Consider the following 27,899-nt stretch of genomic DNA (forward strand, 5'->3'; position numbering starts at 1 on the left):
TAACCTGACGTCACACTTTGTTAATCAATGAGAGACTATGGAACACTAGGTGGCAGCAGACTTACTAGGTGAATTTACATTGCGGTGTTCTGAGCATGAGCACATTTCCAAGAACAAAGGATTTCACCACTGATCTATATTGAGAGATCAGTGACTTAACCTGGTAAATCTGCTGCCATCTTGTGTCGGCAAACGTTTTATTGATGCGTATCTTGAGATCCATCTTTGTGAAATAAAACAACTGTATTTCCCGCTCTTTAGAACTTCTGACTGCTTATAAATCTTTAATGTAATTAATATAAGTACTTTAAGCATATTATTACCCTAAACGAATGGATGGCAGGAACTAAACGAATGCATGTGGAACTGAAAACCCACAGTACATTTGTTCTGTGAACTTTGTTCTTTCACTTGGTATTGAATTTCAAATAGACAATGTTATTACCTAAGTAACTTGGGGTTGAACAAGAAAAATAGACTGAGACATATATGTGCCCTGTGTTCGTGATCTCCCTCTTTCTTTGCATCTCAACAAAAAACCTGGCCTGGACACCAATCAATTGAAATTTGTAGACTGCGTGAAAGCAGTTATAGTTTAAACTTTAATAAGATTTGTTTTTAGTACTTCACCACCCTTAATAGTCGTCCCATTTGTAGAGCTCTGTTTGAGGGATGTGATTATGGAATTTGAGCTTTGAAATAAAAGGTCTGTGGAATGGCTTAACAAACTATTTTGAATGTTGAAAGTGATTTGGTTGAGCAAGACAAGAATCCCTCTTCTGACACCTGGACCCAATTTCATAGCGCTGTTTAATGGTAAGTAAATTTTGTGCTTACTGTAGCAGAAAAAAAATTGCAACGGTGCAAGAAAAATCGGCGGCCACCTTGCGTGTTCATCATGGATTTGCATTGTGACGTCATTCATTCTCATGCAGTAAGCACTGGGATGTTAGCATGCGTTTGTGTGCTTACGGTTAGCAGCTCTATGAGTAGGACATGCAAATCGTGCAGTAAGCAAAAAATCTACCATTAAGCAGCTCTATGTTGGGCCCAGATTCCTCTAAACTTCTATCCCTTTCCCCTATTTTGATGGGTTAGTTTGGTTATGTCGACTAAGTTCCGCTTGGGTCATGCACCACCACGGGAATCCCTGGATTTCTGCAGGCCTAGAAATCTGATTGAAACATGCTCTTGCAGGGTTTCCTTTGGGGGTTGAGGCAGGATGCCTAAAGATGACTACTTTAGTGCACAGTGTAGCATCTCATAGAGGCGGGCGATGCCAAAAGATGACACCTTTGTGCAAGGTGAATGTCCCATACAGGCAAAGGTGCCTTAAGAGGAAAACTGTTTAGCATGGTGTAGCATCTCATAAAAGCGGGAGATGCCATAAGATGAACACTTTTTTGCACTGTGTAGCATCTCATATCGGCAGGGTGCCTAAAGATGAAAACTTGCTGGCACGGTGTAGTGTCTATAGAGGCATGATGGGCCTAAAGATAAAAACTTTTTGGCCTTGTATGTAGCATTTCATAGAATCGGGAAGGTGCCCAAAGATGACTACTTTATTGCATGGTGTAACATCTCATAGAGGCAGGGTTCCAAAAGATAACAGTGCACAGTGTAGTGTCTCATAGAGGCAAGAGAGGTGCAAAAAGATGCCAACTTTTGTGCACGGCGTAGCGTCTCATACAGGCAGGGTGCCTAAAGATGACAATTGTTCATGGTGTAGCTTCTCATAAAACTGGGTCTGATTGGGTCAGGAGGGAATTAGGGTCAAGTCAATAGATCCTCCGCTTCATACCTCAAGTCCTGGAGAAGTTCTGCTATTTGGGACACTGTCGCATTAATCCTGTTTCGGTGAAAGGAAGGAAGAACACAATCTCTACATAAGAAGGCAAACAAACAAAGGTAAATATTTTTATCAAGGGACCGCTAGGGAAACTGAATGTGTAATTTTATATAACTTGGGGTTGACCAAAGAATTTTTTTGTATATTTGCCAGTTTTTTTGGACACATAAATGTTGAACCCACCCACTGCATCTTTGGCATGGTTGACTAGTACTCCTACTCGCAGAACAGTCTTCTTGGCCTAGGCCTAACTTGGCCTCCCTTCGTAATCGGCTGTTAGAGAAAGTACTCAAACGGTAGAAGACTCAGTACTTGGACACTGGTATTTGGTACTCAAAGGCCAATGTACTCCAACGGGAGTACTACTCGGCCACTGAGTACCTGGCTGGTGGGCGTGGTTCACAGACAGCAGAATACTTGGTACTCGGAAACTGGTAGTCAGTACTCAATGGCCCAGTTACTTCAACTCGAGTACTACTCGGACAATCTTATTACTCTGCTGTTGGACTCTGTACTCAAATATCAGAATACTTGGTACTCGGACAATTGCACTCCGTACTCAATGGTCCAGGTACTCCTACTCAAGTACTACTCGGCCACACTAGTACTCGGCTGTTTGACTCGGTACTTGGATATCAGAATACAAGTTAGTACTCAGACACTGGTACTCCGTACTCAATGGCCCAGGTACTCCTACTTGCGTACTACTCAGTAGGCATACTACTTGGCCACCCAAACAGAACTTAATACTCGTCTAACAAGTACTTAACTACAACACTGCTACAAATTAGATACTAAAAATGATAACTGGTGAATGTTCAAATCATAAAATTTGTATAAATTTTGGAATGCCATTCAAGAAAGCACAGGGCCCCATTTCATAAAGCCTCGAAGCACAAAAACTTGCTTAGCACAGATAAGTATTGCTTAACAGAAACTGGTTACCAGCCAAAATTACAATAAGTTTACATTGTTGTGACTGATGCCCACTCAATTCTTACTTAGCAAAGAAATTTGTCAAGCAGTAGTTTCTGCTTAACAGCTTTATGAAATTGGGCCCACAGAACACCATCAAAACAGTTCCAGTGAATTAATTTTCCTACATACCTGAGTTTAAGTTGGGTAAGGTCTTCTTCGCTTTCTGGATTCGGCTCTTCTTGATGTTTTTGTTTAATCAACTGCAGCATCCCTGTCTGAAATCAAACAAAGTATTCAGTCTCCTGACGATGACTAAAGCAAGCTAGTCGAAACGTTGAGACCAACCCAAGAACTGACTCCGCGGTAGTACAGTTAATTATGATCCTATAAGCTTAAGTAGTAGTCCCAGCCTATTTCTATACTATCCACCCAGGTAATAGTTAATAAGCAGGACAGTTCTTTTCAGAACTGAGAAGTCTCCCGAACACCCGAACAATCTACTCCGCGGTAGTAGAATTAAGCAAGACAGTTCTCTAAGAAGAGACACTACCTGGCAAGTAGATACACACATGAGTAATAACTTCTTTCTTAAAAACTACATTAGTTACTTTCAAGGGAGCCGTTTCTCACAATGTTTTCTGTCAGAAGCTCTCCATTGCTCGTTCCAAGTAAGTTTTTATGCTAACAATTATTTTGAGTAATTACCAAAAGTGTCCAGTGCCTATGACTTTTTTTGTGACTAGCCAGCGAGTTTGTCACTTTACGTCCACAGTCTTTTTTTACAGTGCCATATTTTATAGAAGAGATGGATGATTATTATAGATATTATTTCAATACCATAGGAAAAATATTGAGTTTCAACAACCCTTTATTCTCACCAATTCCAATTTCCTCTTTTCATTTTCTTGAACTTTTCCGATCAACCTTGCAATCTCGGCATTCTGAAACTCTCCCTGGAATCGTTCTTCTACAGCGATGATACATTGAGATATTCTGGAGAATTCTTCGGTGCATTCGTGGACTGCCTGTCGGTAGACTGGGAAGTCATAGTCTGGCGACGTGTCTAGGTATTCCAAGTGATGTCTTTATGCAAGACAGTCAGGGAAAAGAGAATACAATTATTAATTTTTTGTTTCCGGATTAAAGGTAGTGGACACAATTGGTATTTACCCAAAATAATTGTTAGTATAAATTTTATGCTAACAATTATTTTATGATAAAAGCTTATTTGGTAGCGAGCAATGGAGAGCTGTTGGTAGTACAAAAACATTGTGAGAAACGGCTCCCTCTAAAGTACAATAGTTTTTGAGAAATAATAATAAAGAGGTAATTTCTCACTCAAAAATACAAATACTTCAGGCCTGAAGCCTTTTCTTATGCATCTGAAAGCACACAAATTTGTGTAATAAGGGTGTTTTTTCTTTCATTATACTTTTGCAACTTTGAGGACCAACCAAGTCCAACTTATTACAGACTTATTATTTTATGCATACTGTTTGAATACATTAGGTGCAAAAGTTAATGTAAGTTATAATTAGCCCAAACAAGGCTAAAAGCAACTCTTGTAAAGGGCTTACATGAAGAAAATATCTAAGATGAAAATATTATGCTCAGGAGAGCTGAAGACTGAAGGTAGGAATTGATATTCCTCTGGTAAGGTGCTTCAAGAAGAAAGTATAAAAAAATAAAATATAATTCAGGATTTTAGGGTCACCATTTTGAACAAGTATTCATTAATTGTTCTTACTGGTCAAGACGCTTGTAACACTTGATCCTTTCTTCTTGGAGGGAGAAGAACTCCTTAATTGCTTTTGAAGCGTCTTCGTCAACCTGTGATACGCAGGAAATAGTACAGAAAATTCAAACATAAACACTGATAAATCAAAGTGACGGATGTTGCTTTGGGCTTTCGTAGACCTAGAGTAACTTGGACGCTGAACTCGTTGCGATGATCATAACCCTCGTTCCTCCCTATGGCCGGAGGAGGGAGGGATTGAGGGGTTCTGGTTCTGGTGATGAACTGCACAATCTGCACATATCTGGATTTACAAGTGACACAATTATCAGGCCTGGCACTTCACGGAGGCAACAAAGGCGATTGCCTCTGTGCCCCTTGGTCATTGCCTTGGTGCCCTTGACATGCTTGAAATGCTCCAGTAGAAATTTACAATTTCCTCGTAGGGTGCCCTTTACCAAAGAGACAATGCATTGGTGCCCTTGCCCTTTCAGAAACGAAGCCTACAGGCCTGCAATTATCATAACAGACCAACCTCACGACCAAGGTGAAGCCTCAGCTGTTTATTGTGCAACACCAACCTCCATGTGGCATTTGACCAAAAGACCTAAATAAAAGTTTGGGGCAAGTTCATCATCATCATGGGATTTAAAAATCATTTCTTTCTAGATTTATTCTAGAATATTTGAAGTTTAAACTTGTTATTGTTATCTCCTCATACAGTATAACACATATGCATACATGTCAGAGCATGGAGTTAATAAAACTGGATAATTGAATAAGTACAATCTGACTTACCATTTTCATTGTATTGAGAACTTCTCTAGTTTCTAAAAGTGTACTAGATGACTGGTCAGCATCGGGTAGTGTGATGTTTACAATTCTGAGGGAAAATCAATTGTTAGAAGGGGGATGTCCAATTCAAAAGTGTACATTAAATTAACTATACAAGACAATAATAGTAATCTATATACTCAGAACATAAAATAAATACACTATTTTATATCTGATATTCGTTCCAAACATTCTTTTTGTGCTGAAGTTTAATGTAACCAATACACACTTTTAATATTACGTTTTAGGTTAGAAGTAACCCCCTTATTTTAAATGAAACGGCCCTCGAACTGGCCATTGAGGGCGCTGTTTTGCAAATGGCTGCGCCCATGAGATCTTCGATCTTCATGTGTCAAACGTAAGAGAAAGGGTAGGCAGATTTATGATTTACAGCATACAAGGTAACCACAGTTGTACCTTTCTCAATGTTAATTACTGGTTAATGGTGTAGTTAAGAGGTGGCATGGGTTTATATCAGTTGCTAACGTCGGTTAGCTCCCCCCCCCCAAACACTTGGTACGGTCTGGCCAAGGAAAGCTGACTGGGCTACCGTTGACTGACGTGTGTTTATCAGTTTCCCCAATCCCATACATGGAGCAATGGTTTTCCCCATACAATTCAACCAAATTGTTGTTGGGCGCAAACTCCAGCCCCCGCTTTCGCGGGCGGCTAGTTTGCGCCAAACAGCAACCAGCGTCCCATCAAAATTTTAATTTATAGATTATTTATGTATTTAGTCATGGCCTTTTATTTACACGTTTTCTATACAGAAACTCAAATAATAGGCATAATTTAATAAGATGAATTAAAAAATCACAGATCAGGTTTTTATCTTTTTTGAAAACCCAGAGTGAGATATCAGCATGATGGATTTACATCCCAGCAAGGAGGCGTTTTACGCTAACCTGACGGGAACAACACCATTTGAAGTGTCCCTCGTTGTGGCCGTAGCTCCTGCATCGGAGTTACTTCGCTGGACATTGGTTCCGGTTCTGGTGACGCTGTTCGGAAGTGTTGTCAAAAACATATGGTACATTTTGTGTGTTGTTTGTTCTATGTTTGTTTAGATGATTTTCCAATTGAGGGAACTCCGCAAACTCCCAAGGGGAATATATCAATCTGGCAACAGGCAGTCTCTCTCACAAACATTGGTGTAACCATAGAGCAAGGACAGGTCTCTGTCATGGTTTAACAAGAGTTGCACACATCAAGAAATTATGATTCAGTAACTAGGCGACAATACTTATTCTAATCATTGTGAAATCAGCGGTCAGCGTGGTAGGTTTCGAACCCACCACCCTGTGATTGCATATCCTGCTGTCTATAAGCACTGGACCACGATGACATATTTTCAGAATGCTTCATAGAGAAATCCTTTTTTATTTTGCTTTTTTTTTCCTTCAAAATTTTCGTTCAATCATTCAGGTTGGCTTGATTGTTTCTTTTCCTGCCTTTCTTCACCTCTGTGGACCTCGATTTGAATCCCAGACCGGAGCCTTGCATGTGGATTGGGTTTTCAGTTTCAACCTAAGTTTGTTTCATTTCCCTATTAAGAGTTTTCCTCCCACATTATCTTCTCTATCTACAAAAGGCCCCTTCAGGCCTACACACATCGATGTATTTGTAGCATGTCGTGGCCTAGCGGTTTATAAGAGCATCTGACTCAAGCTCTGGTATTTCTGATCAGCAGAGTGTCACGGGTGGACTAATATCCAATTTGTGACACCTGTGTTCTTAAGCAAGCATTCGACCATGATGCTTCATCCTTTGGATTGGACATGAAGCATTTGGTCCTGTGTGTTGTGCAACACACGTCAGAGAACCGTGGCATTTATCAAAAAGAGAAGGGGTTTGCTCTGGTGTTTCAGGTTTGATTGGAAGCCTATTGCGTCACTGCACCTTGTAAACCAGTACAAGGTACTATGTGAAAGTGAGTAGGTTTCAGGGCGGTATGCTTCGTTTTTGAAAGGGCAAGGGCACCAAGGCATTTTCTTCTAAGTAAAGGGCACCCTATGATGAAATTGTAAATTTCTACTGTAGCATTTCAAGGGCACCAAAGCAATTACCAGGGGACACGGAGACAATCGTCTTTGTTGCCTCCGTGAAGTATCAGGCCTGAGGTCTCATAACTCTAGTCCAACATACCTTGCAGGAAAATACTGAATGTGCACTTGCAATAAACTGTATATTAAGCGCCTTATAAATGTTGTGTTTTATTATTATTGGTAAAATTAAGTGTTATTTATTTATTTTTTTTACCACTACTGCGCTCCTGCTCTTTCCATTTCTCAAACAGGTTTGCTTTTGTCTTGGATTACATCACCCTGGTCCTGCCCCTTCTCTTTGCCTTCACGGTCTTGAGTGATCACCTACAACACTTCATCGTGGTGCTGCTAGCCACCTCAGCAACACTCCTCCTAGTCGCCTATGTCCACCAACCAACCAAACCCAATCGGGTTAAGAAACCTTCCAAGGCTAACCCAGCTGCCCCTAGACCCCTATGGGAGCTCCCGATGGGTTCGGGGAGACCCCATTTCATGACGATGTTCAGGGTGCACGGGATGGTAGCCTCCGTTATTGCTATTCTTGCGGTCGATTTCCAGATCTTCCCTCGTCGCTTCACCAAGACGGAGACCTATGGTAGTGGGCTGATGGATGTTGCCGTTGGATCGTTTATGTTCATGAACGCACTTGTTTCCAAGGAGGCTCGTGGCAAACATCAAGGTATTTTCAGGTAATGAGAGCAGCGCAGGCTTAGCTCAGGGTTTGCCCAAAGCCCGGTTCACACATCCTGCCAGGCTGCTTCCTGTAAATTACAATTTTTTTTGTCATAAATTCGCAAACAATAAATTGCATCAGTTGAAATGTGCTGAACTCCTGTGAAACATTGGCTGTGAAAACAATCTTGTGACGTCAAAATTTGTAAGACCGATCCAATGTAAGACCGATCCTAGGATTGATTTCACAAAACCTGTCTTAAGCAGGATGCGTCCCTACTATTCTAAGAAGCCACTATTATATTCTTATTATTATAGTTCCGGTATCGCTGGAGCCAGCAAGCTCCTTAGTGAGGTATTCTCGTCGACTGTTCCTGTGTTTGTTCTCGGTGTGATTCGTCTCATCTCTGTAAAGAATACTGGCTACCATGAACATGTGTCTGAGTACGGGGTACACTGGAACTTCTTCTTCACCCTGGCCGTTGTAATCGTAAGTAGCTTCGGAAAGTCTAGCTGCTGTTTAAATCGTGCCAGAATTGAATCTTTTAAAAGATTTTCTGATATAAACAATCACCCTTCTTTTAGGGAAATTCTCAAAAGTCGGGCATAGGCGTAGGCATACGTGCGCAGTGTACAATGTTCTGCTGGACCGAGACATTGTGCAAGATAACGAGATTGTTCCTTTCGGGTTGATACTTTGAAAGTTCCAATAGAATGTCCCAGCATGGCAATGGACTGGTCTTTGTATGACCGCTGCAGTACTCATCAGTATCCAATTAGAATGTTCCTAAAATGCTTTCCAGTGGGCTTCCATGTGGGCTTCTGAAAAGTGTGCTACCTGTTACTTCCTTTCAAGATATGACTAAAACAAAATTAAAGTGTTAACAATCTTTGAGTGCGTGAGTGTAGTTTCACTTAACTGGTTGCAATCACTACCATTAATCAGAAAAAAGATTCCTTGATGACGATACATGTTTCAAATTGAGGCTACTAAAACTTCCTGTGGGCAAGTAAAAAATGCACAGTTTAATAGCCTGCTTGGCTACTTGCCAAAAAGCTTAAGGCCTTCTTTCTTATAACAACACTGGCATCTCCGATCCACTGTTTCTTCATTATTAACCCCTTTAGATGTCGTCATCAGTGTGCTTGCTCATCATCCCACCCAGTATGAGTGGCCTTCTCTCATTGGCTATTGCACTAGGCTACCAGCATCTCCTGTCCAATCACGACCTTGGAGAGTTTGTACTTGAAGGCAGTGATGGGTTTGGGAGTAGGGAAGGCCTGCTGAATGCTAACCGTGAAGGTTTAGTGTCGTGCGTCGGGTACGTTGCAATCTACTTCGCTGGAGTCTGGGCGGGAAGGTTTCTTTTGAAACAAAGGTACGAGACTTCCTCATTTAAAAAAAAAATTATGATGTTCTACTTCCCTGGTTTGTGGAAATTAAGTAGGATTTGAAACTAGTAACATGTACATAAGTAGGATTTGAAACTTTGCACGGAGACAATCTTGTGGCAGTGTCATGGCCGAGCGGTTAAGAGCACCGGATTAGTGAACCGTTTTATATAGCGCAAAATTACAGGAAGTCACAAGGCGCTTATGAATTCCACTCACTCACTCACTCAGTCGACCCATGTTGTTGCGTTGCATGTTTGAGTCGGACTTGATGATGATGCGCCACGCTACTCTATCCTGCATACATCTGATAATTAAAGCTCTTCCTTGTTATTATAATTCCAGAGGCTGCATTTTCAAGTCCCTTTCTAGTAAATTGTCTTTGTTTACCCCAAAGACGATTTAGAGATACCGTTAGTTTCCTCTGTGGTTCCTTGCCTGATGTTTGTAGAATGTCTGGTTGTATTTCAGAACTCTCTTCTTTGATTGGTGGATAGCTTTTCTGCTCTTAAACGTGGTCAACGTTCTCTTGTGGGTTCTGGTAGCAGTATCGTCAACCTACATCCAACCTATCTGCAGGAGAACAGCGAATCTATCCTATATCATCTGGACAGTAAGTCTTAATATATCTGGGGCCAATTAATGGCTCTGCTTCTCACTTGGTGTACCTGATCTAACGCATAAAATAACAAATTTGTCAACATTTTAACTCGATTGGTCGTTGAAGTTGCGAGATAATAATGGAAGAAAAAACACCCGTCACACGAAGTTGTGTGCTTTCAGATGCTTGATTTCGAGACCTCAAATTCTAAATCTGAAGTCTCGAAATCAAATTCGTGGAAAATTACTTTTTTCTTGAAAATTACGTTACTTCAGTGGGAGTCGTTTCTCACAGTGTATTATACTATAAACAGCTCCCCATTACTCGTTACCAAGTAAGGTTTTATGCTAACAATTATTTTGAGTAATTACCAATGGTGTTCACTGCCTTTAAACAGACGTCTTTAAAACATAATAGTTTAACCCTTTAAGCCCCAAAGAAGGGGTTCGCCTGGTGTTCTTAGTTTGATTGGCTGCACCTTGCGCCACTGCACCTTATAAACCATTACACGCTGCTATGTAAAAGTAGTAGGGGTCGATTTCACAAAGATTTAGGACTAGTGCTAGGAGATGTACAAATTGCATGGATAGTCCTAAAGTAGGACAAGTAACTGGTCCTAACTCGAGATAAGACTGGTCCTAACTCTTTGTGAATCCACCCTAGGTTTCGTAATTCAAACATAGCCCCACATACCTTGCAGGAAAACATTCAAGCGCCTTGAGCGTCACAGAGTGCTGATATAAGCACTATATAAGAAGCCACTTTTATTGTTATTACTTTTATTGATCCGGGCTAAAAGGGTTAACTGAAATGTAGTTTCCTGTGTCTTTTTTTTTTAATAGTTATCATATTGTATTCAACTACTGACATCCTACATGTTGGTTGACATCATCATTACGCTGGGTAAAGAGTACATCTGGAGGTCGCCATACAAGCTGTCAAAAGAAAAAGGTATTTTTTGCTGCCACGTAGAAAAATTCAAAAACCACGACCCAATTTCATAGAGCTGCTAAAACAGGACTCAGGAAAGTACTGAGTGTACAGTGCTTGCACACATCGGTGTAACATCGGTGCATGGGTAAAAAAATAAAAAAATTCAAATATTAATAGAAAACAATTGATTTTTGGGGTTGAACAAAGAATTGACTAGAGTGGGATTCGAACCAACGACCTCCGGATTAACGTGCCGGCGCTCTACCAACTGAGCTATCTAGCCCGATATTGGCGGTGTCCCTATTTTGTCAATGTCTTTGTTCGGGGGTGCCGAAAAACTGCTGAAAAATTTTCTGCTATGCAGGATAGTGCCCTCTCATGGGATACCATAGACAAATTTACTAAGTGGGATTTGAACCATGGACCAACTTATCTAGCTCTATGTTGGCCGTCTCCCTATCTTGTCAATATCTGTGTTCGGGGTGCCAGTCAGAAACCATGCAACTGTTAACAAACAAAGATATAAACAAAAAAGGGTGATGGCCAACATAGGCTTAGATAGCTCAGTTGGTAGAGCGCGGCAAATTAATCCAAGGGCAATGGTTCAAATTTGTTCTGGTAAATTTGTCCTTGTTCAACCCAAAATCATGAAAAATTTACCCAGTCAGTTTCCCTTGTGGTTTATTATTTCTGGCCTGGAATTACATGCAGACCTCGGTTGCCCCTGGTTTTGGCCTTGGTGCCCCTTCAAAAGTTTCCCATTGACTTTAAGATTTTCTAATGGAAGTGCCCATTGCAAAATTCTAAGCCTGTTATTAGATTTCTCAATAGTGTTTAGAATTGTTTTTGTAATAGTGGTTTTTTTTTGCTTTTTCTCTTCAGCGTCTAAACACCCATTAGTTCCGGACTCCATCCTTGTTTCTTCCTTCAGTCCCAACCTCCTTCTCATCTTTCTCTTTTGCAACCTCCTGACGGGAGCAGTCAACATGTCCATCGACACCGTCCAGCAGTCCGCAGTAACCAGCATGATCATCCTCATAGCGTATTCACTCATCCTATGCTTCATAGCACTAGGGATCCACTTCCATGGTGAAAAGCTCAAGTTTAGATGATAATGAGCCAGAACGACTATTGCGACTAGTGTCAGGGTTGCAACAACTGATTGCTTAGTTGAGTCGCAACTACCATTTTTCAACTACAGGTACTCGGTTAATGGTGCCGCCCTGACTACAACAGAAATAGTCGTGATTACTTGTTTGGTGAACCAATTGTGTCGCTAACGATTGTTCACAACAACATATTTTACACATCAGACCTCAGTGACCCAATCCTTTGATCCTTTCAGTGTCAACTATACTATTGCGTCTGCAGCAATTATTATGCCGCAATGTATCTTGGGAATTAAAAAGAAGTCACGACTAGTGTCGAAGTTGGGAATATTTGAGGAGCGATTAGTTGAGTAGTAAAATTCACTAGTCACCCAGGCCGAGATGATAAATCAAGAAAGTTGTTCTTAGCGACTGGGTTCAGTAGCCAGGCACATTGGTATTGTGTTTTTGGAAGCCTTCTGGGTGTTCTCAAAAATCAGTGGTTCTTGTGTACCTGGAGAAAAGTGTTTCAAACAGAAACAGCCACTGTTCTTCTCGATCAAGCTGGGCTGAGCTCGTTGCCGTCTTGTAGTAGCTATTACCTTCCAATTAAGTGCTCTTTTCCTAGATGAGCAGAAAATGTTTTTATGAGCTGGTCTAAGCTATTTTTGTTAGTCTTGACTTTGTGTACTTAAATATCTGATTAGCATCAAAAGGTTAAGTAATTAATTTCATCTGCAGACTAATAGAGGTGCCTATTAAAGGCACTGGACACTATTGGTAATTACTCAAAATAATTAGTAGCATTAAACCGTACTTGGTAAGGAGTAATGGGGAGCTGTTGATAGTATAAAACATTGTGAGAAACGGCTTCCTCTGAAGTACAGTAGTAGTTGAGAAAGAAGTAATTTTTCCACGAATTTGATTTAGAGACCTCAGAATTAGATTTTGAGGTCTCGAAATCAAACATCTGAAAGCACACAATTTTGTGTGATAAGGGTGTTTTTTCTTTCATTATTATCTCACATCTTCGACGACCAATTGAGCTCAAATTATCCATGGTGTTAATTTTATCTCTCTTGTGTATCTATTATGTGACAACGCCTATGGTGTCAATTTCAACACTCCAGTTTTTGCAGTACATCTCCGTTGAGTTCAGCCCTGTTTTAGCAGCAGTTCCATAGACATGTCTAAAATTTACTGCTTAACAATGTACTAAACGTGTGTGTGTTTTGAATTTGCAATTACTACTTAAAGGCAGTGGACACTATTGGTAATTACTAAAAATAATTATTAGCATAAAACCTTTCTTGGTGACGAGTAATGGGTAGAGGTTGATGGTATAAAACATTGTGAGAAACGGCTCGGAAGTGCCATAGTTTTCGAGAAAGAAGTAATTTTCCACGAATTTGATTTCGAGACCTCAGATTTAGAACTTGAGGTCTCGAAATCAACCATCTAAACGCACACAACTTCGTGTGACAAGGGTGTGTTTTTCTTTCATTATTATCTCGCAAGTTCGATGACCGATTGAGCTCAAATTTTCACAGGTTAGTTATTTTATGCATATGTTGACATACACCAAGTGAGAAGACTGGTTTTTGACAATTACCAATAGTGTCCAGTGCCTTTAAGTTGTATAGAATATAAAACCGTACAGAAATGAACAGTTAATTTTTGGTTGTCAAAAAGCATCAAGTACTTGATTAAGAATAATAAAGAATTGGAACATTTAAACATTTAGTGTATTATTGTGTTGTCATACATAAACAAGAAAAAAGGTCCAAATTAATATTGAAACGGAGAAGCAGTATTAGTAAAACATTGGGTTAATTTACGAAAATGCTTTTCAAAAAGAGTATACGTGTATATTTTATTACACATCCAACAGCACAAACAACATGATACATGTAGCTGAAAACGCGAAGAAATGTATAGTTTTAGATGTTGAAGGAAAACCCCAATGTGGGAAATCCGCTCGATCGGATAGGGACTGAAACCAAATCCACACGCAGGCCCTATGGTTCTGAGGTGGGATTCGAACCGGGGTCCACTGAGGTTAAAAGGCACTGGGAAACAAACGCACGGACTGAGCTAGCCTCGATTTATCATGGGTTAATCTAAACCCAAGGTTTCCATCCGAGTTTTCAATGTTATGGAAAAAAAATGCGATTTTTGGTCATGATCCTATACAAACAATAAAAAGCAGTTCACAAAATTCGTTAACTCGTTTGCCCTCAAACATCACATTACGCACCTCCATGGTTTGCACATCTGGTGAAGCGGGCAGGCGACTTGCAGACCAGAGTTTTCAATCTTTGGGACAAAAAAAAATGGACGATTTACATGATCGTTAACAATTAAAGGCACTTTACAAAATGCGTATAGGGCCTAGGTGTGCGCCTCGGGTGTGGCGCAGGTAGGCGACTTCCAGGTCGTTACGTAGCATGTCTATAAAACGTGTACCTTCCCTTTAAAGTTAACGGTGTGAAATGTTTAACGCGAAACCCGGTTCAAAACCGGTTCAATTACCAGTTCAACCTCGTTCAATCCAGTTCAAGCCCGTTCAGTGAATGAAACTTGAGGAAGTCAGTGTTTAAATTTTAAGGTTTGTTCATACTCTGAGAATGACCCGACAAAATAATTGTGTATTATTACTTGTATCCAAAGTCCTTCTTTGTTTATACATTCAAATGGTGATCGCAGTGAAATAGCAGTAGCCTAATGCCCTTCAGGTTGCATCTCCTGGACTCTGAACTCCCCCGGAAAGCCCCTTTAAGTCTTTCTTCTTCTGTTTAGGAGACATCGTTTTGCATTTTGTTATTTCTGGATTTTCTGTATTCAATCCTGTTTTTTCTTCTCTTGACTTTCCAAAGCACTTTGAGACTTTACTGTTGCGCTTTATAACTGTTTGTTATTGTTATTTGAGGTCTAAACACGAGGAAGTTACAAGCGACCAGTTCCAGGCAATTTCCGAAAAAGTTAATTATTTGACATTTCAGTTATTTTTGTCTGGGGACTTTCTGTTGCCGAAGTGCGCAGTGGTTAGCTCCAATCATGCTTGAAAAAAAAAATTGCCCTGTGCGATGATGGTCTCATGTCGTTTGCAGTTCCCCTTGATTAGAAATCAATAAAAGTATAGGTCCTATGTCTAAAAGGTTGAACCTCCAAAGATCGCCAACAGGCGACTTTTGGAAATTCAAAATGTTCATTCATTTGTGAATGCTGCGGCCAGAGAGATGCGGTTGGTAGGCCTAACCGCTGTCACCTCGCTAAACGTGGATGAAAGTTCCACGTTCTTTAAAGGCAGTGGACACTAATGGTAATTACTCAAAATAATTATCAGCAAAAAACCTCACTTGGTAATGAGTAATGGGGAGGGGGTTGATATAGTATACAACATTGTGAGAAACGGCTCCCTCTCTGAAGTGACGTTCGAGAAAGAAGTAATTTTCCACGAATTTGGTTTGGAGACCTGGGGTTTAGAATTTGAGGTCTCGAAATCAAGCATCTATAAAAGCACACACGTCGTGTGACAAGGGTTGTTTTTTCTTTCATAGTTATCTTGCAACTCCGACGACCAATCGAGCTCAAATTTTCACAGGTTTGTTATTTTATGCGTTTGTTGAGATACACCAAGTGAGAAGACTGGTCTGTAAAATTTACCAATTGTGTCCAGACACCTTTGGTAGTCATCAAAGACCAGTCTTCTCACTTGTGTATCTCAATCCCCATAATGAGGAGTAGAAGTCGGCAACCAGCAGTTCGCGCAAGAGCAGTGACAACTCGACTATCTCACCGCGTGGGAACATTAAAGTCACCTGGAAGTGGTATTTTTTCAAAATAAAGCTTTTGTCACTAATATGTGTTTTGATGAATTGAATGTGAACAAACAGTTACCTAAGGTTTTAAAAAATTAGTTCTTATGTTATTTTCAAATTTAAGAGTAGACCCCGACCCGAGAGGGCGCTGTTCGTGACGTCAATCGAGGCAGACTTTGCCTGTAATGCGTAGAGTAAACACAATTGCAAAGTACATGTACGGACCAAGTCGTGAGTTTGTACGTTTCAAAAACAATTTTGTTTTGTTTTTTCCTGGCAATGCCGACCAGGTGTATTGCTGCTGAATGCAGAAAAACACTTTTTGAAATGTACCAATACCAACTCACGACTTGGACGTACATGTACTTTGCACGTGTGTTTACTATACGCATTGCAGGCAAAGTCTGCCTCGATTGACGTCACAAAAGGGGTAGGCGGAGTCAGCCCCCCAAACAACTTTATATATTTTTTAAACATATAAATCGTGACAAACAATTACTAAAAAAAATTGTTTTATTGTTCGTAAGCATATACTCTTATGTTTGAAAGAAAATAAAATCTATTTCCAGGTGACTTTAACGACTTGTCCGCAAGTCTAAGCTCTTCTTGGCCTGTCTTGATCCTGCATGTCCTGATTTTCTTCTACATAAATTCGTCATCTTTGCTCTGCTGGCCAATCCCTATGACGCAATTTATACCTTTTTGCCAATAGTCAAAGAGCCTTCCACTTTTGTTGCATCTTCTGGAACGACTTCCCTAGTTCAGATTCAAGCTTTTCAAATTTGTTTGAATCCTGTTTTTGAACTATTGCTTTATATGATTTCATCATTGTTTTATGTTTTGCGCATGGACGCTCCTGTTGTGTTGTAGGCCTATGCGCTATGATGTCTCGATTGCTGTGTGCACTATAAGCCTGCCAATGTAAATTGGTACAAGTCAAGTTGTGAAATTGACCCCAAATCGCTCTTTTACGGGTCTGAAATTGTCGATGACACGCCGGGAACTTGCGATGACGTCACAGACGCCTGATAACGGTTTAGTCTAACATCTTGAAGGCGTGAACAAGGTCTCAACTGCGTGCGCATAGTGGTCGTTCAAAATGGAGACATCATGATCTTACCATGATCTTACTAAACAATCGGTACGAATGCACACCGCGCGTAACGCTTATAATCTTTTGAGCGGACCAGCAAATCGCGAGGGCTAATTTAGGGTTCTCTTCCCGCGGTTTCTTCAAGGTTCAATAAACATAGATAAAACGCAATGTACATGTACCCGCTGTTCTTATTCCTCCATGTTGTGTCCATCGCGTACTGTATAGGCTGCCTAGGGCAGGCCTACTCGGTGTGGACAATAGTACAGTGTATACATAATGTTCTAATCTTTCGCGGCCGGCCGTATTCCGGAACCTCCTTGGACCGGAACTAAACAGTAGTCCGACAAAAAACAACCACCATGCAGGGACTAGCGGGATGCAACAACGCGGCCGTAACATTGTGTGCTTTGTAATGGCATGGATTTTATTGCCCATGGGTAATGGCCGGCACACACAAACGCCAAAGTGGACGAACTACACCCATACCAGTCAAAAAACTGGACCGTAGCATAATTATAATAATTCAACGGCTGTTTTATGTAATTTATACGTTTCAGGTTGTATGCCATTCACGAATCGCCTCAGCAGACAAACTTCATTGCCAAGAAAAAAACATTACAAATATTTTCACAAGTGATTTGTGAAGGGTCACCTCTGGTGTCCATTCGTCTAGCAGTGGATATAAACACTATTATTTGCATCCAGACCCAACGCACGCAGCTGGCCGGTTTGCGCTCCGGATGGCATAGTATAGTTTTACATTAATTGGTACAATATAGTTGTTTTGTATAATGTCTTTTTATTTGCTTTTTTGTTTCAACATAAAATAATAAAGTAAATACATGTATACGTACACGTACAGGGCTCGGTAGTTGATTTTCGTTTAAAATTGGTTTCTTGTCTTCCCGCTTGAAAAAAAAAACGACACCGTAGGCATACGCGTACTTTTATACACACGTTTTGTATTAAAACTGCATATGAAACAGTCGTAGGTAGTTATGTGAATAGTGTGAGCATGCGCCTGAATGACTTGCGGGCAGAGCTCGTGTGTATGTGTGTGCAATGTCTAATACGCGTGCACCACAACGTACACGCTTTGCTATAGTGTATTGCAGTAGTTTGCGCTTGAGAAACGAACATTAAATCACGAATTTTCTTGTCCTAAAAACCGTTTAAACCATAGCGCTAAGATGCAAATGGGTGCCAAGAGTAACCAGGAAGTGATTCTGGACACTATCGACTCGCTCCGACGTCGTAAGGCTCGTCCAGACCTCGAGCGAATATGCCACATGGTTGAGCGCAAATATGGCGTTAGTGCAGCCGAAGTTGAATGCGAGTTGGAGCGCTTAGTGGACGATGAAGTCGTTTACAAAGTGGAGTACAAAGGTAGCACAAGCTATCGCAATGCCGCCAAATGGAAGCAGAGCCACCTTAGTGGTAACATTCTCAACTCGGCCGATTCCAGTCGTCTATTAGTGGAGGCCGTGCAAGAATTGAGTGGAGGGGTGAAGGCCAACTCCACCTCGGCAACAACTTCTACAAGAGGGAGTTCCACGGCAGGCTCCTCATCTAAGAAGCAATGCGGGCCCATACACATTGAAGATATTGAGAAGCATGTACTCGCTCGTGACCCGGAGACCAAATTGACCATCAAGATGCGCTTAAGAGAAGCGCTCGAACGGGAGATCTTCTCGGGGCGTCTGGTCAAAGTTAACGGGGGCTATGCGCTGCCCATTCCAGGGGGCGAGCCGCCAGTAGTCGCAGAGACTTCCAAAAAGGTGGACCGCGTCAAGAAGCGAAAGGTAGGCCTCGTAAAAGGTTCACAAAACTAAACTAATACGTAATGCTTACTAACAATCACTGCGCTACCCGAGTCAGAGTTCCTTCCTCCATGTGCCCAATGCAGGAAGTTACAGTCTTGACATGCCACGTTGAGTCTTAGAACTATTTTTTTCTTTCACGCACCTCACGCGTCGTGCACTCACCCCCAGTCTTCGATGTTCAAACACACTGTTTGACATGTATACAGTATGTATATTGCCAAGTGATAACAGTCCATGGATATAGCATCTTCATCACGACCAACAATAAACAAAAACAGTTTGGACGTGTGAAGGCTCCTTTGAAATCCAGCAAAGTCAATTGCATTGTATTGTTTAGTATAGCCGTTTGTTATACAAGTTTGATAATGATAACTGCACTTATTCATTTAAAACAATGACCTATATTGTTTTAATTCCTTTCATTCTCTAAAAACCTCCCGGTTCGTCAGAGTTGATAACGGTTGATACACGAGGGGTGTGAGTGGGGCCAGGCTGACCCAGTTAAAACAAAAAAATGATTTAACTTTTTTTGGTTACTTCCATTAAAGTTATTGTTACGGTTACTGTATTGTTTTGAAATTTTATGAAGTATGGAAACAAAATGTTTGAATTGAATTGAACTCGGATGCTGCTTCATTTTGACCTGTTTGGGGTCATTTTGACACAACTTGCGAGTCATTATTGACCCATAATTAATTTTGCCATGCCCAGGCTCATTGGATCGATTCTGACCTGGACCTAAATTCCAAAGCCTGTATAAAGCACACAAACTTGCTGAGCACAGAAAAGCATTCGTTAAAGACACTGGACACTATTGGTAATTGACGAAGACCAGTCTTCTCACCTGTGTATCTCAACATTATGCATAAAATAATAAAACCTGTGAAAATTTGAGCTCGATTGGTCGTCGAAGTTGCGAGATAATAATGAAAGAAAAAACACCCTTGTCACGCACGAAGTTGTGTGCTTTCAGCTATGCTTGATTTCGAGACCTCAAAATCTAAATCTGAGGTCTCGAAATCAAATTCAATGAAAATTACTTCTTTCTCGAAAACTACGTCATTTTAGAGGGAGCCGTTTCTCAACCTCTCCCCATTACCTCGTTACCAAGTTATGTTTTGTGCTCATCATTATTTTGAGTAATCACCAATAGTGTCCACTGCCTTTAACTGTTGCCCCACTGAATTTGCGCTTAGCAAAGAAATTTGTCAAGCAGTAGTTTTTGCTTAACAGCTTTTTGAAGTTGCAGTGCCCAGTTTCATAGAGCTGCTTATTTATAAGCACAACAAAAAGACGCTATATTAGCTAAATCATGCTTACCTGAATAAGATTACCAGCGTATAAACCGTATCACATAAGTACATGTAACTGGTATCCTGCTCATTTCTGCTAGGCATACAGTGTAGGCTTAAAGCAATATTTTCTGCGTAAGCAGCCTCTGTATGAAATTGGTGGCACAGCGCATGACGTTTTTCAGAGTACGGGGAGAGGTGGCTATACTTCGAACCGCAAGTTGCAGATCAGAGCCCCTAAAATAAAATAAAAATCGTGGTTAGTATCTTGTTGTAAATTTAAAATCACTTCTGATCTACGATATTCATGGTCATATAACTTACTTTCCAGGGGATTAATTTGGCTGACAAGCTGATATTGTTTTTGTTTAATTAACACTTTACATTAATTTCAGTGAGGCAATAACTGTTTACCTTTTTTACACAATATTATTTTAATGATATACACGTCAGCCACCGATGAGGCTTTGAAAAGATAAGTTTTAGTTTAACAGTTCCATTGAGTCCTACTTTTTCTTTCCTACTAGCCGACTTAAACGAGCTGCTGACCGAGTAAACAAATCATTGAAGCTTAAAATATTATTATCAGTATTAGGCAAAAAAAAACATGTTTAGCATCCTGCCTTTTTGAAAAATAGGGAGGAGGGTGCTTTTTAATTTTTTGTTTGTTTTTGTTTTGTTGAAATAGCCGCTCGACACATTTTATTTTTGAAAGATGTTTTTTTTTTTTTTTTTTTTTCTGAGATCATTAAAATGCATCCTTGTTTTGTTGTAAAAAGGGGGGAAAGAGGAGACGGCCACCAAAAAGGAAGCGGACGGGGACGCGAAACAAGTTTTTTGTTTTTCTGGCCTTATCAATCTTCCAAAAACATAGCCCATTGAGGTGTTGTGTCACATGCGTCGTAATAGTAGTGGTTCTTGCGTCCGCACACCGCATAAGGGTGTTTAGTACCATCGTGTTTGTAGTTTTACAAAATATTAACAATCAATAAATGAATTATGTGACAATAATCATGTATTCTGACTATGCGGCGCGGATCATCGACATTACGTGCCGCAAGAGCTGGCTGGCTGGCTGGTGTTCCATTTTTTTCAACCAAGGGACTGATGCATGACGTCTCAGTGTTATGTCAAAAGAAAAACCTGGCGCTGACTACTTTTGGATTTGTAAACCTTGAAATCCGGCATGGTTGGTCCTTTTTCTGCCCAGCCGTAAACTTGTATAAGGCCCACATCACGTTATGCGGGGAAAAAAAGCGGGAACCCACGGCGCAGGGCATTGTGTGTGCACACGTTATACAGATAGTACAGTGTGACGCATTCAATGCATATTCATCGATATGCTAATCATGGTATTCACTATTCAGATCCTCATGAATATTATGACGTATAGGTCGACTTCTGCCTGGCTGGTGGAGCGAATAATAATCACCCGAACACGCAGCATTTATTTATGTCCCCCGTCTCCATGATCGCATCGGAAGAGAAAAATCCATACTGATAGGGTCCGTAAAAAAAAGGCACTGGACACTGTTGGTAATTAATATACAAACATCGTAATTTACTTGGCAGCGAGCAATGGAGAGCTGTTGATAGTAAAGAACATTGTGAGAAACCTCCCCTCTGAAGTAACGTAGTTTTTTAGAAAGGTAATTTCTCATTCGAATAATAAAACACTTCAGCTGAAGCATTTTAGTATGCATCTGAAACTGAAAGCACACAAAGCAATGCAACAAGGGTGTTTTTTATTTCTTTATTCTCAGAGAATAATCTCTTGCAAATTCAATGACCATTGAGCCAATAATACTGACAGGTTGGATAGTTTATGCATATTATGTTGTGAAAGGAATACAAGTGAGAATGCCTGTCTTCGACAATTACCAATAGTATCCCGTGTCTTTAAAGAAACATGAACAAAATAATTAGCTTGCTGAATGGAACACCTCCCTCGTTTCCACTGATCGCTCGCTCCCATGTGTTCGAAACCACACCGTTGCATTCATTGAAATCAAAATACCTCTGCAATGCTGACCAAACGAGTATATGATGAAGCAGGGATGATAAATTTCACACTTTTATCTGATTTCGGACTTGTTTTTTATCTACTTGGTGACAAAAATAGCTGATATAAAAAAAAAATCTGCTTTTAAAGGGTTATACCAAAAGGTGAAAATGTCACCATTTTTTCATATACCTCCTAAAATTTAGATCTTAGTTTCAGACTTTTTTGTATAGGAATGACTCTCATCCCTGGCTGATGAGACAAACAAAATTTTCCTTCATGCCTTTTTTTATTCACGTTTAAATACATTGTGGAACATTTTAAGCAACAAAATCTAACATCATTGTTTTAGAATTGACATGGAGGATTATTTTTTCTTCATTTCACCCATTAGGCCAAATAGAAAAGAAACCCAGTTAAGCGTTCTGCCTTTTTGAAAAAAGGGAAGGATAAGAGCCTTTTTCCCTTTTTTGTGGCTGGGCTTTAAAAAATTGAGATCGTTAGAATGATTCCTTTTTTTTATGAAAAATAAAAAATAATGTCTTTTTGTTTTTTTCAAAAGGAGCGGGCGGCCTCGTAAAAGGAAGCGGGCGGAACGCTAAACCTGTTTTATTTTTATATGTTATTTTGCCTTAATGATTCGTTTCAGCTTTAATATGACTGTTACACTAACAAGCACGTCTCGCAACATCACACGTACGATAGCTTGCATGCAATACACACGTTTTTACTGTCACGTCATCAACGTAGGCCATCATATTTTTTTCTTCTTCATGTTTTGTATTTTTTTAACAAGGCGTGAGGCATTTATAGCCAGGTTTTAGTTCAAAATAGGAGACCGTGTCCAACGCCTTTAATGAAAGAAAAAGACAAAATGATGAGTGCACTACACCGTGCACTACACTGTCTGCTTGTGTTGCGTTCCCTGACTGCAGAAGTATAGCACTGCAAAAAACTGGGTTGTGAAATCCGAAACCTACCGAAGAGAGATGAAAATTAACTTTTAGAAATAAAAAAATAACCATAATGAAATTGTTTTTGCAGAAATTAATGCTTTTCAACATCATGGTATCAAATTTGATGATTTTTTTTTAATCTTTAAAGTGTGACAACATCCATGTGTCTAACCTTGGTTGGAAAACTCGACCTGTGACGTTGCACTTGAAAGGTCTGTGACATAGAATAATAGGCGATGACCCGGCAGGAAGTCTATTTCATCAAATTTATAAGTTTTATGATGAACTAAAGTGCTATTCACACGACAGCAATTTAACTTGTAAAAAGTAGCAATGTTTGACAAGATTTTGCAAGAGAACTTGGACAGTAGAAACAATTGGATGTCCTTTCACACAAGGTACATTTTGTAAATGTTTATAACCATGTTACAATTTAGCAAGGGACTCTTGCTAATTGCTCTCGTGTGAAAGGGGCTTAACTGAGTATACAATTCGTACAAGTGTCAAGGTTTTAGAGGGGAGAGAGGGATAGAGAGTTCCGTCTGAATGGTCTGAACGGTCTGAGCACGGGACCAGACCTGAATCCTCTGAGGGTGGATGCGGTATCATTGTAGGAGAGCTGCGTCACCATTTGCCTTTTGGAGATGGTTGCCTTTTGGTATGTGTAAATCTAGACTTGTTGACAAGTCGTAAAAAATGTTTGTCGTAGTTTGGCTTGCTTGCAAGTTTCTTGTGAAACTTCATGTACACTCCAGCGGAGCTGTATGATCGCGTGATGATGGAGCATGAAACATTTACGACTAGACGGTCCACAATATAGTCTCCAAACATAACAGATTCGCGTACAGACACCGTGCAAGTAGCCTCTCACGCAAACACTTTTTGTGAACCTTGGATTCTCGCGTCGTGTACACTGCTTTCTTCAACGTAGCTAGCAAGAAACCAACAAATAGACTCGCTCACTGTCCTCCACCGTGTCCGCAAAACCTCCAAAATTGCTAATTGCTTACGGCTTCCCTCGGTGCAAATGGTACGCACGTAATGATGAGTGACCCCTGCTGATAAAACATAAACACATTTTTCGTTGTTTGCTACTAAAAAGTGCGGGCCACCTGTTTGGATCAGATAATTGAAAACTAGAGGAATGGAAATTATTTCCTTTGCCAATGTTACTGCCCGGGCTTATGTTGAAACTGTACCCGACATACTGAATAAGATTCGCTTCCAAATGTTGTGTGCACTTTATGCACACCACAACATTTACCCAGGGCGCTGGTCATCATCATCATTCTCTTGATCTATCATGGGGGACGTAGAGCCGCCCAACCAATGCGCTCTGCTGCCGAGTGCCACAGTTGCCCAGCCCGGTGTGGCGGTTTCAACTTTCCGCTGTGTTCAGTTTTCCGAATGACCAAATACGGTAGCATTACGTCATGCGATGCCTGCGCACAGCAAGCGAAAGTAGTCCATTTTTAGTGCCGTATTGAGTTATCCGTTACCCTCCGGTAGCTGTCATGGCGGCGTCCACGAGTCGAGTGCAACTAGCGGCAAACGCGTGGATCGTATGAGTTGTTTTTTATGCAAGCAGAGTGTGACCTGCCTGAAGTTGTTCCCATGAATACATGTAAAGATAGGACAAGAGATTATGTGACGAGTACACAGAAAAGAATCGTAATATAAACAATGTGGGGTCACTGCCGAGAGAACTACATTACTATCTGAGAGGTCACCCGGAAAACTGAACACGCCGGAAAGGCAAAAACCGTTCGAACAACGTGCAGATATGACCGACTACGTCACCCGGAAAACTGAACACGGCGGAAGACTGAAACCGCCACACCGGGACTCGAAGTCTGCTTCCAGTTGGCCCACCCAGGTGCTGCGAGGTCGGCCTCTGGTGGCGCCCTATAAAACACATTCACGTGGTCTCGGTTTTTTTTTAAAGGCGCTCAACACCTATTTCAAAGGCCAGTATTTCTCACTTGGTATACCCCAACATAGGCCCTATGCATAAAAAACAAACATGTGAAAATTTGGGCTCGATAGGTCATCAAAGTTGCAAGAGAATAATGAAGAAAAAAAAAACACCCTTGTTGCAGTACTTTGTGTGCTTTCAGATGCATAATAAAAGGTTTCAGCTGAAGCCCTGTATCATTAATTGACCCGGTTCTCTAAAAACTATGTTACTTCAGAGGGAGCCGTTTTTTACAATGCTGCCACTACTAAGAGCTCTCCATTGCTTGTTACCAAGAAAGTTTTTATGCTTATTTTGAGAAATAGTGTCAGGGCCTTTAAGGGTACTGACTCGCGCATGAGCGTTTTGCGTATAAACTCTCGCACAGCCAGTATAGACCTTGTGCATGATGTGACCGTTGTTTATAAAATTAATGTCGCGACCTTGTTGTGTGACATTCCATGGCATTTCATGGCAGGCAAGTTACCACACATTGCATGGTCGTACGGACAATGTTTAATTTTTGTACCATAATTGCCACATTTAAAACTTGTGAAAAATAACAGCAGAACAAGTTTTGAGATGTGCCACATTATTTTCTTCGCAAAATATCCGTCAAACTATAATGTTTTAGGTTTTATTTTATTGAGCTCGTACGTGAAGACTGCATGAAGCCCCGGCTGTGTTGCTCTTTAGTGTAAACACGTGATATGACGTCACAGGTTACATGGTCTGTAGTGACGTCACGATTTTCAATCCTTGAAGATGTTGTTGCCATGTCAATAATAAAAAAGCGCAGCATGTGATGTTTCCCCCGAGATTATGGTTGTTCATTTTTTACCAATAGCGAGATGCCTGATTTAGAGTGATTTTTTGAACAGTCATCGGACATCCGGGACTTTGCAGGAAGGATGTTTGTTTGTGTAGACAAAATCAAAAAGTCCCATCCGGTACGCGGGTTGCATGACTTCCAATAAATCACGGATAAAAAGTGAGGTTTATATACTTCATAGAACTCGTTATCATTATCGTCATGTGTGCGTACAGATCCATCGATTAACAATAACATCTTCTTTGAAAATTTACTGGACTATATCCTTATAGCTTTAGTCTTGTTACTGTTTGTTTATAATAGGCATTTAATACTTTCTGAGAAGGGTCCGTTACAACACAGCTAGCATTATCAAGTAAATACCACACCGCGCACACCCATCCCTCTTCTGGTTTTGCTCTATTGACGGTTTTGCTCTATTTTAATAGAGCAAAACCAGAAGAAAAAAGAGCTTTGAGAGTATTTATTCCGATCCGGAACTGTGTTTGTAATAGGCCCACACATATGGAGCCACATTAAAACATTGAGTTGCGAAAGAATGTTTATTTTCATGAACCAATAGTGTTTTTCTATATGAACTTGTTTATTGAACTGTTCCCGTTCATCTAAGCGTGTTATCTGTTTATTAATTAATAAGCATTTACAACTTTTTGGAACCGGAAAATTCGGTCCATAGAGACGTTTTTTATGAAAGAATATTCTTACGAGTGGATTTTGCGAAAGATTATATAGGCCTATATTATCATGAACGATTTGTCACGAACTGTTCTAATTCATCTTAGTGTGGTTGTCTGTTTACTTTTCTACTACTGTTAGAAACCGGGCCAATTATACATGGAGCCAAATCCCTTGCGAATGAAGTTTCGAAAGATTGTGAATTTTCATGGGCGAAATGATTATAAAAACTCAGTAGAGTTGAAAAGGGACGAATTGTGATCCCAGTAAAATTAGTTTAGTACGAAAGGAATAGAGAGACTGATCGAAGTGTAATTTGTCACTCACCGCCCCCGATTGTGAACTATTATTTGAGAGAGAGGAACAGTGCGGTCATAGTGAATTTGACTATACGCGGACTGTTTTCAAAATGGACGCTGTGTGGTCTGTGCCAAGTTGGGAAAGAACCACGTCATCGCCACTCCACGCACCTAATACCTACAGCAGCTCTTTTCTGTGTTCAGTGTGTGTATCCGAACCTTGTGTGGTGAAGACCGCTTCCCAAAATATTATACTGTATAGCTATGGCTAAAGCGACAAACTGTGTCAGCATTGCATGTGAATCAGGTTACATTGTGTATGCCTATGGTGTTTACTATAGAGCTGGAGTATTTTGTGTTTTAAAACTCGGGAAACAAAAACGCCCGTTCGCGCTTACATGAAGAGGCGTTGCTTTTAAATAATGTGGCTTTACTTCTAACATTTTTTAACAGCCCGAACCATGCAACGGCTTAGCGTGACCAAAAGCGCGTGTCGCCTGAATGCCGCACTTCTTTTATGATTCTGATTATGTGGTGAATCCGGTGACTGTTTCATGACTTAACTTATTGCCGAGAACGTAGGCTGTGTTTCGCTTCGTGTACGGCATTACGTGAATATCACACTACGATAGGCATGGATGACGGTTGTGTTCGTAATAATATATATCATGACATGCCTATTGGACATGCAAGCTCTATCAACCATCATTGATAGTCCCATTATATTCCCAATCAGTTCTCGAAATTCTCCTCTATTTATGTAGGACCCATACCATTTTTTTTATCATGCAGAGGGCACTTCAAAATGTCAAAGAAATGTATTTTTTCTAAGACTAGGGCAACGGTCACCCGACCTCCCCTTCCGTCCATGTTAATGTGATCCAAGTGTGCTGTGACGCGCAGAGACGTTCGTGTACATAATTAAATTTTGATCAGATAGAAAAAGGAAAAATGTGTCTTGAAAAGTAATCAAAATTATAATATTATCTCAATGATTAGTATATAAACCCATGGGTGGTCATTTATAATTTGGAAGAAGGGAGAACAGCACTGTTTCGAGTAGAAACTGTTCTTACTAGGAA

At 40.5% G+C, this 27,899-nt stretch overlaps 3 protein-coding genes across 5 annotated transcripts in view; 2 read left to right on the forward strand and 1 right to left on the reverse strand.

The window, feature by feature from the left end:
* Positions 1 to 560: 560 nt before the first annotated feature.
* On the reverse strand, positions 561 to 5,390 carry LOC139945836 (required for excision 1-B domain-containing protein-like). Its single transcript, XM_071943315.1, has 5 exons — positions 5,301 to 5,390; positions 4,515 to 4,597; positions 3,646 to 3,850; positions 2,957 to 3,042; positions 561 to 1,849 (listed from the first exon to the last, which is right to left on the reverse strand). Exons 1-5 carry the CDS (start codon positions 5,307 to 5,309, stop codon positions 1,774 to 1,776), a joined length of 459 nt encoding a protein of 152 aa, XP_071799416.1. The 5' UTR covers positions 5,310 to 5,390; the 3' UTR covers positions 561 to 1,773.
* A 252-nt stretch (positions 5,391 to 5,642) lies between these two features.
* LOC139945837 (phosphatidylinositol-glycan biosynthesis class W protein-like) lies at positions 5,643 to 12,092 on the forward strand. Of its 3 annotated transcripts, none has more exons than XM_071943316.1 (8): positions 5,643 to 5,737; positions 6,186 to 6,366; positions 7,633 to 8,070; positions 8,372 to 8,543; positions 9,182 to 9,432; positions 9,917 to 10,058; positions 10,889 to 10,997; positions 11,862 to 12,092. In XM_071943316.1, exons 2-8 carry the CDS (start codon positions 6,200 to 6,202, stop codon positions 12,089 to 12,091), a joined length of 1,509 nt encoding a protein of 502 aa, XP_071799417.1. In that variant the 5' UTR covers positions 5,643 to 5,737; positions 6,186 to 6,199; the 3' UTR covers position 12,092. The 3 variants fall into 3 exon arrangements, with proteins under 3 accessions (XP_071799417.1, XP_071799419.1, XP_071799418.1); XM_071943318.1 differs by having other exon boundaries at positions 5,645 to 5,694; XM_071943317.1 differs by having other exon boundaries at positions 5,667 to 5,706.
* A 5,992-nt stretch (positions 12,093 to 18,084) lies between these two features.
* LOC139946175 (histone acetyltransferase KAT6B-like) overlaps positions 18,085 to 27,899 on the forward strand; it is a 30,669-nt gene continuing 20,854 nt past the window's right edge. Inside the window, exon 1 of the mRNA XM_071943796.1 lies at positions 18,085 to 18,786. Coding sequence (XP_071799897.1) covers positions 18,175 to 18,786 — 612 coding nt within the window. The 5' untranslated portion in view covers positions 18,085 to 18,174. The remainder of the gene's footprint in view (positions 18,787 to 27,899) is intronic.

This window comes from Asterias amurensis, chromosome 13, assembly GCF_032118995.1.
Source record: "Asterias amurensis chromosome 13, ASM3211899v1".
Lineage (NCBI taxonomy): Eukaryota > Metazoa > Echinodermata > Asteroidea > Forcipulatida > Asteriidae > Asterias > Asterias amurensis.

Coding starts and splice junctions, on each gene's coding strand:
- LOC139945836 (XM_071943315.1), bottom strand. Junction 3,851..4,514: donor TGTTACAAGCGTCTTGACCA/GTAAGAACAATT, acceptor TCTTGCATAAAG/ACATCACTTGGAATACCTAG. Junction 1,850..2,956: donor CTTACCCAACTTAAACTCAG/GTATGTAGGAAA, acceptor TCACCGAAACAG/GATTAATGCGACAGTGTCCC.
- LOC139945837 (XM_071943316.1), top strand. CDS start 6,200: ATGATGGATTTACATCCCAGCAAGGAGGCGTTTTACGCTAACCTGACG. Junction 8,544..9,181: donor TCACCCTGGCCGTTGTAATC/GTAAGTAGCTTC, acceptor TAACCCCTTTAG/ATGTCGTCATCAGTGTGCTT. Junction 10,059..10,888: donor TATCCTATATCATCTGGACA/GTAAGTCTTAAT, acceptor TTTTTTTAATAG/TTATCATATTGTATTCAACT.